Below are 16,529 nucleotides of genomic sequence, written 5' to 3'. Positions count from 1 at the left end.
CATCAATAACAGCTGCACACGTTCCAAGGTGAGGAGATAAGCGTTTGGTTCTCTCTTTCTCCCTCTCTCCCTCCTTTTCCCTCTCTCTCCCTCTCTCTCTCTCTCTCTCCCTCTGTTTCTCTCTCTCTCTCTCATTCTTTCTCACTTGTGTTAACCCTTTAGCAGTGGCAAAGAATGACATACAGTTTTGTTGCAGTGGCATTTGTAGTAGTATTCTCTTCTCCTTTCATGCAAACACTCCTGTGTCCACAATCTGTCCCTCCCCTCCCCTCTCTCTCCCTCTCTCTCTCTCTCTCTCTCTCTACTTTTCTCACCCTTGTTGAAGTGTCCTCCTATTTCTAAAATAGACAGGCAAGACAGAGAGAGCGTAACCGTGTTCTGCCTTTTTCCCCCGCCGGCCGGTCTCCGGGGGTATTCCGTGGCTGCTGCTGCGCGCGTGCAGATGCAGCAGGAGCCCATTAGCCATGTATCCATCTGTGATTGGCTTCGGCCGTGCAAACAAGAGAGATTGCCGATGAATAATTGATGCGTATTGTGTGCAGTCACTGGACATGCCGGGAGAGGGGAGAAGAGAGGAGAGAAGGAAAAAAGGGCTGTCATAAGACATTGAAGGAGACAGACTGTAAAGCTAGAGAGAGAGAGAGAGAGAGAGGAAGAGGAAGAGGTTGAGAGGGAGGTGGAGGCTCAGAGCGGGAAATAGACAAGTGAAGATCTGCCGGGGGGCCCCCGCAGTGAGTTTGCGAGCCCCAAATCATGGCTCATTGGGAGGTTTTTTCTGCTCACTTGAGTCCCCACTCTGTCCGGACACTTTAGAGAGAGAGAGAAGTGTGTGAGAGAGTGAAAAAAGAGACAGAGGCATAGAGAGAGGGCGGAAGTGTAAGGGGTGAAATAACATTGGGAGACAAGACAGACGGAGAGTTTGGGTTGACTGGCAACAAAGATGAGGGTGGCAGTGGGGGGCCGCAAGGGAAGAGTTTTGTGTGTGTGTGTGTTTGTGTGTGTGGGTGTGTGGGTGTGTGTGTGTTTGAAGGATAGAGGGGGTGCTGGCTAAGTCGTGGGTGCTTTTCTCCTCTGTGAATGAAAGACAATGTGAGGCCTCTCCCTGTCAAAAGAAGTAGACAGCCTGGGATAGTGGAGGCATGAGTGAACGAGAGACAGCGAGAGAGAGAGAGAGAGAGAGAAAGAGCAGTGAGAGAGTGTAGAGCCAGCTCTGACGGAGGAGGGGTGACCAGACATTTGGAAGCATAGTAACTTCCCTTTATTATCCCCCTTGGGGGGATGGAGAGTCTTTGGGGTGGGGTAGAATGAGGTTGGACCAGGGTGGGTCGGGGGTGTCGGGGGTGAAGGGTTAAAGCAGGGGATGGGAGGGATGGGGGGCACCCTGCGGAGGAATGAGCCTCGGACAGAATGACTGGTGCCTCCCAGCACTTCACTTGATAGAGCTGTAACAGCTGACTACGTTTGACCCACTTACTGTTCTCACTCTGAAGGGGTCAAAATAAGCTTGATTATCTCTCCCTCTCTCCGTCTGTCTCTCTCTCTCTCTCTCTCTCTCTCTCTCTCTCTCTCCCTCTCTCCATCTCTCTCTCTCTCTCACTCTCTCTCTCTCTCTATCTCTCTCTCTCTCACTCTCTCTCTCTCTCTGTCTCTCTCTCACTCTCTTTTGCATTGACCTACTTGACTGATGCTGGGGACAGGCATGGCTCTCGCTAGCTAGGAGAATGAGGCTTCAAAACACAGCCCATGCCCCTCTGAACCAGAGAGCTCGACTTAAACCTAGTTGGTCAATTGTGAACCCTCAAGATGGCTTCAAACTGTGCACTTAATGAAAGATGTGTTCATGAAGTTAAGTTTTCTATAGCCAACCAGTATATATAAATCATTTGTTCTTTCTTGGAATGAAACGCTTGATTTTAAGTTAAGTTATCTTTCTTTGTCAGTCACACACTTGCAGTGAGCAATGACATTTTACCAGCTAGCACCCTAAATAGCTGTTAGTAGATGGCACTGTGAAGAGGATTTGCAAAGGATTCGGGCCAGATTTGGACCAGACCGGGGCCAGGACTGGCCCAAAATCAGCCGGCATGTGGGACTAGTGCTAGTTCAGCAACAGAAAGTTAAAAGTTGCTGAAAAAGGGCTAAGCTACATGTCTAACTATCCCATTATCACTTCTCTGCTAAGTTTTGAAATGTAGCATTTTTGGCAATGTGAAAATGTGAGCATTCAGACCCAATTTGTGCTGCCAGCTTTTGCTAATCTTTTTTTCCTCAAAGTTGTCTTGCTTGTTAGGACAAAAAGGGAAAGAATTTCCCCCAGAGAGTGACTGATGTTCAGTGTAAACCACAAAATCAATCAAAGCACAACAGCGCAATGTGACTGCGTGTGTACTACAGTTCCTGATAAGCTTCATAAGAATTGGACCTGTTATGTTGTCATCCACAACACTATCAGGTTCCTACTTTGTAATTCAAACATTTCATTTTTACGAAAAAAAAAAAAAACATGTTTGTGATAATTACATCTTTCGGGGGGAGACGATGCAACTATTTTTTGCCTCTTTTTCTTGTCTGTCTCTCACTTGCGAAAGCCGTCGCAACGTGCTAAGACAAGAACGCCTCTCCATGTTAGCCAGTGTTTTCACTGGGGAGCAGCTCCCCACCCATTCATTACTGGGCTTGTGAAGAAATGAATGCGCCGCTTGTTTTCCCTATCTTGATGTCACCCAGTTGTGAAATCACCATTTGTGTGGTCCACCAACCTCTTCCAGCTCTCCTTCAAAACTTAAGCCGTCCACCCTTCCCCCCTCACCCCCGTTCCCCCCAACCCCCCTGAATCTCGTGATTCGATTCAAATGAAATCAATTTGGCCGTGTTGTCAGACCCTATGGGAGAAGGGCTGTGTTGTACATACTAAAAGTCTTGGAAGTCTGCGAGGCTCCGAGCATGCTGCTCTTGAGACAAAGCCTCAGAAGCTGGAAACAGAACTCATGTTCACTGTCACAGAGGAGTAGACCTCCTCCTCTCATGCCTCTTATGAGTAACACGTGGGAGAGGAGGAAGGTTTGTTTGGGTGACTCACTTTCCGTGGTGCCTCCTGGGGACAAAAAGAACGTTACAGGCAGGTGAGCTAGCCATTCCCTTGAAAAGGGGTACATTTTTCATTTGCTATGACAACCAAAATAGAATGACTGAACAGGCCAAAGCTGACACTGCAGCAAGGTGTATAGATATGTATAGACGTCATTTTAAGGTTCACTTCTCCTTGGCCCTTGATATGATTTGAAGATGGAGAGATGGAGGTCTTGTTGCTGTTGATAACAAGTCACTTCTTCTTTCTTTCTTTCTTTCTTTCTTTCTTTTATATCTTTCGCTGTCTTTGAAGGTCGTGTTCATTCTTGTCTGAATGTGCGCAATCAGCACAACGATGTCTTGTTTCACATTTTGACAAGCAAAAACACAGCCCTCCCTAATTTGCTTAGAGAAGTCTTAAACACAGGCAAACAGGACAGCATAAGTCTGATCTTCTGCCATTTTACAACCTTAAGTATTTTTTGGTTGTCTATACATGTCTGTATTGAATGATATATTTCATTTGATATCCTGAATTGCGTAATATTTCTTTTTTTAACGAATGCCTAAGTTACATTGGAATAACTGTGGCAGAGTTGAACAGATATATTGGTTTGTAGCCAGTAAACACACCAAGACAAACTGCTGCGTACAAATAATGAGTTATACAGCATGCTAAAAGCATGCATAATTATGAATAATGTTTCGCTATCTGCCCCGTAAAACTGAGTTACAGCGAGCAGTCGGCCTGAACTGCAAGCATCCAAACAGCTGTAGCAGTATATTGAGCTGTATATCAACCCCAGGGTTGATTCCCCCTCATTTATTTGCTCTGGTGCAAATAAAAATGCGTTAGCGCTGATCAGATCTACATTGATAAAGCATTATGCACACATTTCTCACACAGGACATGCTCAAGCTGGGCTAGCCCATCCTAGATTTTTGAATCTGCGTTGCACAGTAGAGGGGAGCTCAGGATTGCACTGAATTTCATTATCTGTGGCCATTCAGCAGATGTTCTTACACTTGGTTTATTTAAGGCGTATGTCTCAATCAGTATGTATGCGGGCCGGGGGAAAGGAACCCATGACTGTGTGCCCAATGTACGCATCATGTTCTGACACTTGAGCTGAGAGAGTGTTCACAATTCACAGCAGAGTATTTACACCTACGGCCCTTTTAGCTGGCCCGTTTATCCAAACTGGCGTACGACATACCAGAGCGTCGTGTACTTTTGGGCGTGCGGCGCAGCATGTGTGATGTCAGGAAAATTGAGACTTGCCTGATCCTGGAGTTGCTAGTGACGCACCCGACTCGCCTGAGCAGCAGGGGTCAAAGTGTGTGTGTGTGTGTGTGTGTGTGTGTGTGTGTGTGTGTGAATGTGTGGGGCCCCCTTGTCAATAGGGACCCCTGTTTCATCAAGGTGGGCCCCCAAGTCCCAACAGACTTTTCAGGCCTCTTAAGCTGAAGAGCAGGGAGGTGAAGGGTACGGGGATTGGGGGAGTTTTTGTGTGTGTGTGTGTGTGTGTGTGTGTGTGTGTGTGTCTGTGTCTGTGTGTCTGTGTGTGTGTGTGTGTGTGCGTGTGTGTGTCTGTGTGTGGGCAACTTTCAGGAAGCTTACAATGTTCCCATGGCTTCTGAAAACTGAGACAACAGGAATGAGACGCAGAAGTATGTCTTCTAGAGACTGAACTTATCAGGTCCTTTCTTTTCTCACCAGGGAAATAAATAGTTTCCATGTGTATGGTCGACTCGTCAGTGGTCAGGGCACGCCTATTATGCGCACACATCGATATCACAAGCAAAACATGACATTTGTCCTAAAATGATATCAATCGTTGTACATCAGTATTTACTAGGAGGGTTTCCCACAATACAGGAGTTGGTTCTTCGCTGCAACGTTGTTAAATAATGCCCATATTTCTAGTGCCTCAAGAGTTGTAATGCTTGCAATTCATTGTAGTGCTCGCTCAATACAGAGCTTGATCTCATGATTGAATCACTTGCTGCTGCTATTGTTAAAAAAAGAATAGAGGAAGAAAAAAAGAGAACGGAGAGAGAGAGAGAGAGAGAGAGAGAGAGAGAGAGAGAGAGAGAAAGAGAGCGAGAGAGAGGGAGAAAGGAAGGAAGAGAGCAGCCTTGAAGCTGAGCCAGGTGTCCTCAACACAAGGACTAGCAGTAAAGTGGATTTTCCCCTGTAGTTCTTGGAACTGCTACTGGTATCATAGGCTTTGATTTCGCCGTCTGTCTCACTGAAGTCGGCTGAAGCAATTATTCAATCATTAAACAAGAGGATTGGAGGCCAAGGAAGGCAGCAGTCGCCTTGGACCTGCAGGCTGCTCTGTCTGTCAGGTGTGTTTGAAGGCAGGTTAACAGAAGCGTAACACAGGACACTCCGAGCCCACTTGTCCACTTAGTTCATTTGACCCGGTCTAAGTTTACGTCAACTTTTCCTCCTCAAAACGTCGTACTTCAAAAGCACCTCAAAGGGATCTCAAGATTCCTCCTCAAACAGTGAACCTCAAAAGCACCAGAAAGGAACTCAAGATTCTCTTCTGACTACCTCTTTCTCTGTGTGTTTGTTTCTCACCAAAAACACACAATCCTGGTTTTGTTTGTGTGACCTCCTCTGTCAGACCTTAACGGGGCCCCTAGTGTGCTCCTATCAGACCCCTCCACTGGCCTCTTGACAGAGTGCTGACGTTGACACCTGCTGAGGAGGCTCTGCTGGATACTGCTGCCGTCCCGTAGCAAGCAGTCAGGGCTGTGTAGAGCATCACCACCACAGCGGTTGGCTTTCGTTCCTCTAGCTGATTTTGAGTGAAGGACCTGCTCTAGAAAAAATGGACATGGCGTGCATAGTTATGCCTTCGTTATTTGGACAACTTCATTTGTGCTCTCGTTCTCATAAAACTATGAAACAAAAAAGATTTGCATACCTGGTAGTGCAATCGAGTAGCTCTATCAATTGTAGCACATTGTGTTTATGTTATTATTAGTTTGTGTTTATGTTATTATTAGTTTGTGTTTATGTTATTATTAGTTTGTGTTTATGTTGTTATTAGTTTGTGTTTATGTTGTTATTAGTTTGTGTTTATGTTGTTATTAGTTTGTGCTTTTGTGGGGACTAAACCCACGGTCCTCGAATTGTTGGCCCAATGGTCCTATTAGTTAATGTACAACACATAGATACCTCACTGCCAACCCTAAAGTGCATTTCTGTTCTCCACACAGAGGGGCCTCCACACACACACACACACACACACACACACACACACAAAGGGGGGGGGGGTCACGCCTTTCTAATTCTGCTTCAGTAAAGTGTGACTGTACACATGCGGATTACATCGGTGTTGGAGACTCGTACACTGACGTTCTCTCGCACTTTTGCCCATGACCTTGTGGCCCCTTCCGTAAAGAGAGAGGGGGAGGATGTGTGGGGCCTCAGAGGCTGCCAGCCTGTATCCGTGCCCTCTCTCCTGGTCTGCTGCCACCTACTCAAACGACCCCACCCCCCCAACATCATCTCTGCCCCCCCCCCCCCCTTTCCGTCATATCTGGCCGGTCCCCTCCAGCATCTGTTCTGTCCTTTAATTAGGATCATCGCAGATGTAGACTTAATACTCCCCCTCCTTGAAGGGCAGCCTGTTGATCGGGGAAAACGTCTGGCCATCCCTAAGCTGCTTCTCTGTTGTGTAGTACGTGTGTTTGTGTGTGTCTGTGTGTGTGTGTGTGTGTGTGTGTGTGTGTGTGTGTGTGTGTGTGTGTCTGTGTGTGTATTCATTGTTTTTTTATTTTGTTTTAAATGGCAGGTCACCCGCTGTGATAAGCTGACAACACGGGGGCAAACACACACGCGCACACACACACACACACACACACACACACACACACACACACACACACACACACACAAAGACACACACACAAAGAAATACACACACACACACAAAGACATACACACACACACAAACACACACACAAAGACATACACACACACACACACACACACACACACATGTTCACTTGGCAGATGACCACAAATGGACACTCAAACAAACATACATGTGTCGGCTTTGGCTAAGTGACACAGCAACACTCAAATTCATTTGGCAGTTGGCACACAAACATCAACAATCTCACCCACCTACACACACCAGGAGAATAATTCGTCAGAGTTTCTCACTGGTGTGAAATAACGAAAGCCTCAGAAAATCTCACAATTACTTTAGTACTTTTACAGTTATTATTCTCTAACATTCAGTCTCTTATTCTTCTTCAGTCTTGCACAACACGCTGCGTTTTAGAGTATTCACTAAAATTTGAAAAAAAAGTTTGCACATCCTAGGCAGGTGCTCAGAAAAGAAGAAAAAAAGATCTGAAAAACTCCCTTGAAGTGTTAGAATATGGCCACTCAAGCACGTGCACTGGATATCTCCCCATATCTCTGCTGTTTTCAGATTGTGATAGGAGGCCAGGGAAGTTAAATGGTGTGATGCAGCTGATAAGGAGTAGATATTGCTGTCTTTTTTGCCCATCACTGCCCTGTAGGGCTTCCCTCCTCTCTTGATGACCTGAATTAAAACATAAAGATGTAGCTTTGGGGATCTCTCTCTCTCTCTCTTCCTCTCTCTCTCTCTCTCTCTCTCTCTCTCTCTCTCTCTCTCTCTCTCTCTCTCTCTCTCTCTTTCTTTCTCTGTGTGTCATCCATCCTCTGTAAATCAGCTTTGCCGCCTTCAAGGAAACACAGTGCATTAACAAATTGCACATTGGATTTAGGTTGGATTGATGTGGAGGGGACTTAGTGGGATCGCGGCGGGAGGCCTGAGAGGCAGGAGCCTCCTCCTCCCGGCTGCTCGGGCTTAAGGAGGCGCATGCTGCTCCCGCTGCGGCTGCTCCTCAGGAAGTCCAGCTGGGTCATTTGGGGCCTGGACAGGGAGCCGCTGTGGGTGGGTGGGTGGGGTACTATTGTTTAATTCTTTTGGAGATTGTTCCCACAATATGGGGACAACCACAAGCTGACCTACTTGGGACGTGACGTGATTTGAGGTTTACTGTCAGTTATCACATCGTCGGACTGCGTTTGAATATGTGTGTGTGTGTGTAGATACTATTAATGGCTGTGTTTTTGTAAATTCAGCATTTCACTCTGGGATTTGCAGGGTTGTGCTCTCGGGGAAAAAAATGTGTGATGGTTTAGCGATTTATGAAGCGGTCGTGGTCTGGTCGTCTTGCGTCGCGTCATATATCCGTGTTCATGTCTCGTGTTCCGCATGAACCGTGGACAGTGGAGAGGCACAGAAAGACGAGACCACATTCGGAGTCATTTTGTGCGGCGTTTATAGAGGTCTTAATCAAAACCGGACATTCAGCATCTCTGTCTGAGGACCAGCTGTGGGCGGCGGTGGAGTGATGTGGCAATCGTTGACGTAGCAACCAGATAGAAAGCACATGGTAGGATGTCACAGCATAGTGGCCACACGTCTCCACCGAAGCTGTTTCACACTTGTGCTGTTTGATAACCATTAGTGTTGTGGTATTATATCCCATGGAGAGCACCACTCATATTCATATATGCACTCCAATTCGGATGCATTGGAGCCACAGTATTGCCCTGGACTGAGTGAAGGGGCGGAGGGGGCAGAGGGGGCTCATGGGTCGGTGCTGTGGCCATGTGGCCTGCATGAGGCTGGAGGAGTTACGCTGAGAGCCTCTGAGAGGGGCCGGAAACCCCCGGAAAGAATCATAGGCCTTGAAAGAGGAGTGAACGTTCGTCATCTGTCCCAGACAGGAACGGATGGACGGACGGACATTTTTTGGGTGGTTTTGTAATTAGACCGGCACAAACGCAGACTTGGAGACACAGTGTGTATGGCAGCCACATGGACTTCAGTGCGTTCCCCAGACTCTGGTGTATAGCATCAACTTCATCAAGCTTTTTGGAGTGTTACTTAAAAGCATCTACCACAGTTTACTACTCACAGAAATCTTATAGGCTTATGTTTACCGCAGCTATTGTTGCCGTTTGAGCAAATTTGTATGTAGTATGCTGATGTCTGCATGATTTTGATATTCGCAAGTCCTTTGAGTGATTCTTTTTTGCTGTAAAGCTGTGATGTACTTCCCCTGATCACGCCCTAAGTTGCCTCTTTTCTCCGTGGATCCCACCATTGGACTTGAGTGTTGCATGCACATCTGTTCATCACAGTCTGAGGACAAGGACGTTGGGCACACATCCCCTGTCCTGCTCCAGGTAGACTGGTTTGTTACAATTAATTGCTCCACTGGCATACAATTAACAGAACGTAACCTTCAGACACACACACACACACGCACACACACACACACACACACACACACACCGCAACACACACAACGGCCCACACACACACAACACGCGCCCACACACACACAACATAACACAAAGAGAGAGAGAGAGAGAGAGAGAAGAGAGGAGAGAGGAGAGAGAGAGAGAGAGAGGAGAGAGAGAAGAGAGAGAGAGAGAGAGAGAGAGAGAGAGAGAGAGAGAGAGAGAGAGAGAGAGAGAGAGAGAGAACGTTTCACTGTCTGCCAAGTCACCTCCAACCATTCACTCCTTTCACATTATCAGGTTGGCATGGATGGATCATTTGTGGCATCTGGACAAAGACAAAGAGGCTTTTGATGCCAGGCGGGTGGTGATGGTGGTGTCGATGTTCGAGGGGGGCGGGCGTCTCATCTGTGCCACTGTGCTGCTGGCAGAGGCAGAGGCAGGGACTGGAGCGAGACAGCCATGATTTATTAGGCCTAACCCGAGCGGGCAGCATGGGGCTCTGGGCTCTGGGGTTTTCGTGTCCTTCTTGGCACCCGTTTTGCCCACCAGCAACAAGTGCAGAGAGAGAGAGAAAGAAAGAAGGAGAAAGAGAGAGACAGAGAATAAAGTGGAGGATGGGGGGGGGGAGGAGATCAGGCTCTTGATTTGATTCTGTTTTCTTCCCTTTTTTCTGTTTCTTCATGTTTTTCCCCCGTTGGTTCTATTCTTCTCCTGAAAGGTGTCCAAACACGACGCTGTAGACACACAGCGCTGGCCCCCGCCCCCCCCCCCCTCCCTGCACACACACTGCTGTGAGCGCCGCTCTCCTCTCTCCTAGGCACGCTCAGGAATGTCTGCCCCGGCCTCTGTGCTGCCTGTTGAGTAACTACGGTTACGGTTCCCTTGCCGCCCAACTTGGCCCACACTTTTATTTAAAGCACGTTGTGACACGGAGATGACATTTTATTAGTGTTTGTTCTAAACCTTTGCATTACTAACGTGTTAGCTTGTAGCCCAGTTGGGCTTAAAGGGCTAATTCTGAGCTTTTAGGGGGGGTAACATGGAAAAGAATTGACTAGCGTTTTCATCTCTTGGAAGCCATAAATGAATGCCAACTCAATGAAAGTGTGCTAGCCAGCTAGTGAGCTACTTTTAACTTCAGGATAGCTCCTAGCCACAGGAGCTGGTCACAACAACTAGGCCTTACAGCTGTTAACTGCTTGAATGTTTGGACGTCTAAATGCTGTCTTCTAAAAAAAAAGTGGGTAAAGGTCCCAGGGCAGAAACGTGAGAGGTGTAACCTTTTGCCTACAAGGACACTGACGTTACTGAGAGTGTGTGTGTGTGTGTGTGTCTGTGTGTTTGGGTTTCTGTCTGTCTGTCTGTCTGTCTGTCTGTCTGTCTGTCTGTCTGTACTGCTCGTATGGGATGGATGCCTGGCAAGAGACTGGTGGTGCTGATGGGTGGAGCAGGTGTCCAGTGGAGAAGAGAGAGGGAGGTGTGTGTGTGTGTGTGTGTGTGTGTGTCGAGGGGGTGTTCATGGGAGTATCACCATACTTGTTGTGTCTCAAAAATCGACCAGAGTAAAGAGACAAGAGTCAATAAGTGTGTTTTTGTTCGTGCTTGTGTTTTATATGTTTGTAAAAACAAAATGTATGTTGTACACGGCAAAACAAATTCATAATATCTGCCACGCAAATAAAGACATGAATTTACTTGAAAAAAAAGGAAAGAAGAAAGAGATAGTCAGCGATAGACAGAACAAGGAGAGATGTATTTATTTTATTTTATTTGATTTTAGGCAGTAGAGAATAGAAACACATAATCAATATCTGGACTGCCCTGGCCGCACTGCCAATGGAACACACACACACACACAGTCAATGCTGCACGGGGCTGCACATCTGCATGCTAACATGCTTGGTTGCCCCCCCCCCCCCCCCCCATCAAAGTATTCTTGTAGACCCCTTGGTCTCTCAGCACACAACCAGTGGCAGCTACTGATGGCGTTCTCTAAACAGGCTTTGGCCATCTACAGGGAAACCAGTTATGAAGGGGGGGCTGAACAAACATGGAGCAACCACCACACACACCATTTTTCATCTGTCTCAAGGGGTCACTGTGGCACATAGGGAGAGGGGCTTGGGGCTAAACCGGCTCAATGAACACACACACACACACACACACACACACACACACACACACATTCGTTTACACACACACACACACGCATTAGTTTACACAAACACACAAACATGTTAGTTTACACGCCAATAAACACACACACACACACACACGCATTAGTTTACACAAACACACAAACATGTTAGTTTACACGCCAATGAACACACACACACACACACACACACACACACACACACACATTCGTTTACACACACACACACGCATTAGTTTACACAAACACACAAACATGTTAGTTTACACGCCAATAAACACACACACACACACACACACACACACACACACACACACACACACACACACACACACACACCTCAGATCCATTACTGGTCTTAAGTGTGGAGGACCTGGAGGCACTGGGGGTGGGCTGTAAGCCACAGAGGTATCAATAATTCTCAGCTGCACTGATGCTTGGAGGATAGCCCTCAATAACACAGAGCACAGACTGGAACGCAGAAAATAATAGAGAACTTGATCCTCTTTTCATCTCTGTCAACAAGAAGGAGAGAGAGAAGAGAGATAGAGAGAGAGAGAGAGAGAGAGAGAGAGAGAGAGAGAAAGAGGAACATTCAGTGGATATATGCGATGGTGATTTAGGAGTCAGAGTTGACAGATTAGTTCTTTGGGTGGCAGTTTGGCGGTTAGATGCTGCATGTTTGCTCTTTTGTGTGTGTGTGTGTGTGTGTGTGTGTGTGTGTGTGTGTGTGTGTGTGTGTGTGTGTGTTCTTAATGCAGTGAGCAGTCTTTGGGCTCCAGTTTGGCAGTGCAGTGTGTGAGTGAGCTGTTTGGCCCCGTTGAACTGGTTGCAGACAGAGGGAGAGGAGACAGACAATCTTTACATTGTGTCCTCGACTTCTCTCCCACTGGGGACGGGACGGGACGGGAGGGGTGGAGGCCGTCCAAAGGGGCTGGCAGAGACAGAGAGAGTTTGTTTGTGTTTGTCTAAGTAGCGGATGCATCTATATACAGGAGGATTATTTGGTTTACATGTTGGTCATAGTGTGTGTGTGTGTGTGTGTGTGAGATAGAGAGAGAGAGATAGAAATAGAGAGAGAGAAAGATAGATAGAGAGATTGAGTCTATCGGTGTTTGAGTGTGTTGAGAGAAGGCAGTGGCTATAGATGACAGCAGAAATCACTGAGCCTCTCCTCTCCTCTGCCTGCTATCCTCTCCCAGTCAACCACACACACACACACACACACACACACACTCTCTCTCTCTCTCTCTCTCTCTCTTTCTCTCTCTCTCTCTCTCTCTCGATGACAGTGTCTGCCTCTGTGTGAGCAGTTCTGCTCGACCGAGGAGGTGATTTCCTGGGGCGATAAGCTGGTGTTTAATGGTGGGCTTTGGGTGGTGGGGGTGGTGGGTGGGGGGGGGGAGGTGAGGGGGCTGAGCAGCTCCAGCCGCTGAACTGAGCTGAGGTGTGGTGCGACGAGACGAGACGAGACAAGACGGAACGAGCCGAGAAGAGATCCTCTCCTCCGCGCTCCGCACTCCCCTCCTTGGTGCTGTTCACACCCAACGGCCCCCCAACTCCCCTTCATGGCCTCGCACTGTTGACTTGTGAACGCGTGATAGACTGATAGAAGGGGTGGAAGATAGACTGATAGAAGGGGTGGGAGAGAGACTGCTGAAGTAACTCACCTGTAGCGTACCCGCTAATGGTCTGCGATGAGGGAAGCACACGTGTGAAAGGTGTTTTCCAAAGGGCCCCCGGCCTCTTTCATGTGGACTCGTGAATGTTTTGGCAGACTTGACACGAGGAGTGTCCGCGCTTGTTGTCGGTCTGCTAATGGTCTGCGACTGGGAAGCTACGCTACGTCCACTGGAAGCCGCGTTGGTGCCATGTGGGAATGGGAGAACGGGTGTGAAATCAACTTAGTAGGCTGCAGAGGGGTCTGTGTTCCTCCGGGCGTTACTGAAGAGCGAGACGCGGGTTACATCGTATGCGTCCTGCTGCCTTAGTTGCGATGTGACGCCTGCGTCCCTCCGGCCCGTTTGTGGGTGTCTTTGGAAACGAAATAATCGGACCCGCTTGTTTAACCAGTAGAACCAGTAGATCCACTTCTTCTTGTAGCAGCTCCGTGTAAACACGTCTCTCGCTAGATTTAAATCTGTCGTCTCATTAGTGTGTCTGTTCTGTGGTCATTTAAATCTGTCGTCTCATTAATGTGTCTGCTCGGTGCTCATTGAGTGCTTGTGGTGTGTTGTGCTCAGCAGTAGGAGCCCATCTCAAACACTGTGGCTTTATGTGAGCTGTTCTCATTAGCGCTGGGCTGGGCTGGGCTGGGCTGGGCTGGGCTGGGCTGGGCTGGTCCTGGGTGGCTGAGGGGACAGGGATGGGGGATGGGGGGGGGGTCATGGCGGGAAGTGGGCAGGGGTGGGGGTGGGGTGGTTGAGGCTCACTCAGTGACATCGCCACCCAGAGGTCCGCCTTGTTGACGGCTGAGTATCGATCGCCCAGATCGGCTGCCCAGAGTCCTCTGAGTGTGTGTGTGTGTGTGTGTGTGTGTGTGTGTTTGTGTGTGCTGCCACCTGCTTCAGCAAACCACAAAGGAAAAAAAGCCCAGCTGCTTCAGTGGTGAGACAGAGAGGGAGAAGGAGAGATAAGGGGGTACGAGGAGGAAAGAGGGAGGGAGGGAGAGAGAGAGAGAGAGAGAGAGAGAGAGAGAGAGGGATAGAGGGATAGAGAGGGAGAGAGCGAGAGGAAGGGAGGGAGATAGAGAGAGAGGGAGAGAGCGAGAGGGAGAGAGCGAGAGGGAGAGAGAGAGAGAGAGAGATGGGGAGCTGAAAGACTGCTGGCACCATCTGTACACATCTTTTGTATTCCGCGCCACACACATCTTCACACACACACACACACACACACACACACACACACACACAGCGAGGATGGTGTGCTCAAATGTGCTCAGTGTTCAAATGAAAGAGGGAGCTGCCTGCTGGGGCCAAGATGCAACACTTTCACAAGATGGATTTGTATGTGTGTACGTGTGTGTGTGCGTGTGTGTGTGTGTGTGTGCGTGTGTGTGTGTGTGTTGAAGTTTCAGGTTTATGTCTTCAGGATTGTTCTGTTCTGAAAACACTGTTTTGTTTTGGCTGCTCTCCACCCAAATGCCTCTGGTGCTTAGATGTGTGTGTGTGTGTGTGTGTGTGTGTGTGTGTGTGTGTGTGTGTGTGTAGAGATAGAGAGAACGAGAGAGAGAGAGAGAGATTTTTTTTGTTTTGTTTTTTCCATGTCCTCTGTTTGCTCTCTCTCTCTGTGTCTCTATCTCTCTTTCTCTCGCTCTTTCCCTCCTTCTCTCTGTCGGTTGTAAATCTGTTCTTCTTTTCTCCGGCGGTGCTGCAGATCATTAGAATGAGGATGATGAAAATGTAACGTGAGCAGTGCACTGTCTCTCCAGTTGGAAGTCATAAGAATCACAAGCACTGGCAGCTGCCCTAGGGCTAGGATCACACACACACACACACACACACACACACACACAGGCTCGCTCACTCACTCACTCACACACACACACACACACACACACACACACACACACACACACAGGCTCACTCACTCACACACACACACAACACACACACACACACACACACACACACATGCCTGCACCAGAACACACACCAACAAGCACGCACACACACTTTCATTTTTCATCAGGGAGGACAGGGAAGTGGTCTTTTGTAGCTGGCATAGGGATGAAGATTGACTGCAGATGAAAAGCACATGATGTGATCAAGTGCTCGGTGTGGCAGAGACCTCCACCAGCAGGGAGGCGGGAGCAGGAGTCTCCCTGACGACCACTGGGGCTAGGGCGCACCCTGGTGGTGACAGGCACCTCTACAACTAGCTCTAGGATGCAGTTTAGATCCCCTCAGTATTTTTTTGCAGTTTGTCTCTATCGATTCTACTTCGAGGGCTCCGATTCTTTTTAGAACCTCGCTGAGGATTCCTTGCCTTCAAGCTTAAAGGTGCATTGGGTAGGTTTTAGTGGCATCTAGTGGTGAGGTTTCTGAATTGCAAGTAGCTGAATACCCCTCCCTTTCTAAGCATGTAGGTAGGAGAACACTGCAGTATCAAGTGCCATACAAATGCGAAGGGTCCTCTCTAGAGCCAGTGTTTTGGTTTGTCCCTTCTGGGCTACCGTAGAAACATGGCAGCGCAACATGGTGGGCTGTGTGGAAGACGTCCTGCTTCCTATGTAGATATAAAGGGCTCATTGTAGGCTAATGAAAACACAATGATTCATAGTTATAGGTGATTATACACTAACAATTAACCAAACGTATAAGGAGGTACGTAAACTAAAACAATAAGTATGAAAATGATATTCCATTTCTGCTAATAGCTCCCTCTAAATCCTACATACTGTACCTATAAAGTGTTCTTATTCTAAAGTTCAAAAATGAGTAATAATGAAGGTTTCTTGCTGTGAAAACGTTTCTGTGCCTCAGATGTTGTTGTTGAATTACCTTACGAAAGGGGATTTAACAGCATATACCCGCGCATATTTTTTACGTCTTGAGTGGATAAATTGCACAGTAAATGAGTAAAACTGTATATTTGAACAGTATATTTATGAGATGTTTTCAGTACATTTTAAGTTTTTACAAACCTAGTGGTTAGTGAAGTGTATGCCTGACCCTTTCTCTCTCTCTCTCTCCCCCTCCCTCTCTCCCTCCCTCTCTCCCTCTCTCCTCTCTCTCTCTCTCTCTCTCTCTCTCTCTCTCTCTCTCCCTCTCTCCTCTCAGCGCTGCTGTCTTCCTGGTGTGAGGAGCTGGGTCGTCTGCTCTTGCTCCGGCACCAGAAGTCTCGGCAGGGCGAGCCGCAGGGGAAGGTGCCCATGCAGCCGCCCATGGGCCCCATGAAGCCCGGCCTGTCTCACGGGTAAGCAGCGCCCGCCGCCCGCAGCCCGCCGCCCGCCGCCCGCCATCCAGAACACGCCATCCAGAACACGCCATT

At 48.1% G+C, this 16,529-nt stretch overlaps 1 protein-coding gene across 8 annotated transcripts in view; it reads left to right on the top strand.

Moving 5' to 3' along the window:
• Positions 1-16,529, top strand: part of LOC105903345 (zinc finger MIZ domain-containing protein 1-like) — a 137,431-nt gene that overhangs the window by 107,836 nt on the left and 13,066 nt on the right. For all 8 annotated transcript variants that reach the window (XM_042703158.1, XM_042703157.1, XM_042703155.1 and 5 more), the window contains exon 6: positions 16,319-16,454. In XM_042703158.1, the coding sequence (XP_042559092.1) occupies positions 16,319-16,454 (136 nt within the window). The remainder of the gene's footprint in view (positions 1-16,318; positions 16,455-16,529) is intronic.

Source organism: Clupea harengus, chromosome 23, assembly GCF_900700415.2.
Source record: "Clupea harengus chromosome 23, Ch_v2.0.2, whole genome shotgun sequence".
Lineage (NCBI taxonomy): Eukaryota > Metazoa > Chordata > Actinopteri > Clupeiformes > Clupeidae > Clupea > Clupea harengus.
The sequence above is the reverse complement of the archived record's forward strand: the minus strand, read 5'-3'. Positions and strand labels throughout refer to the sequence as shown.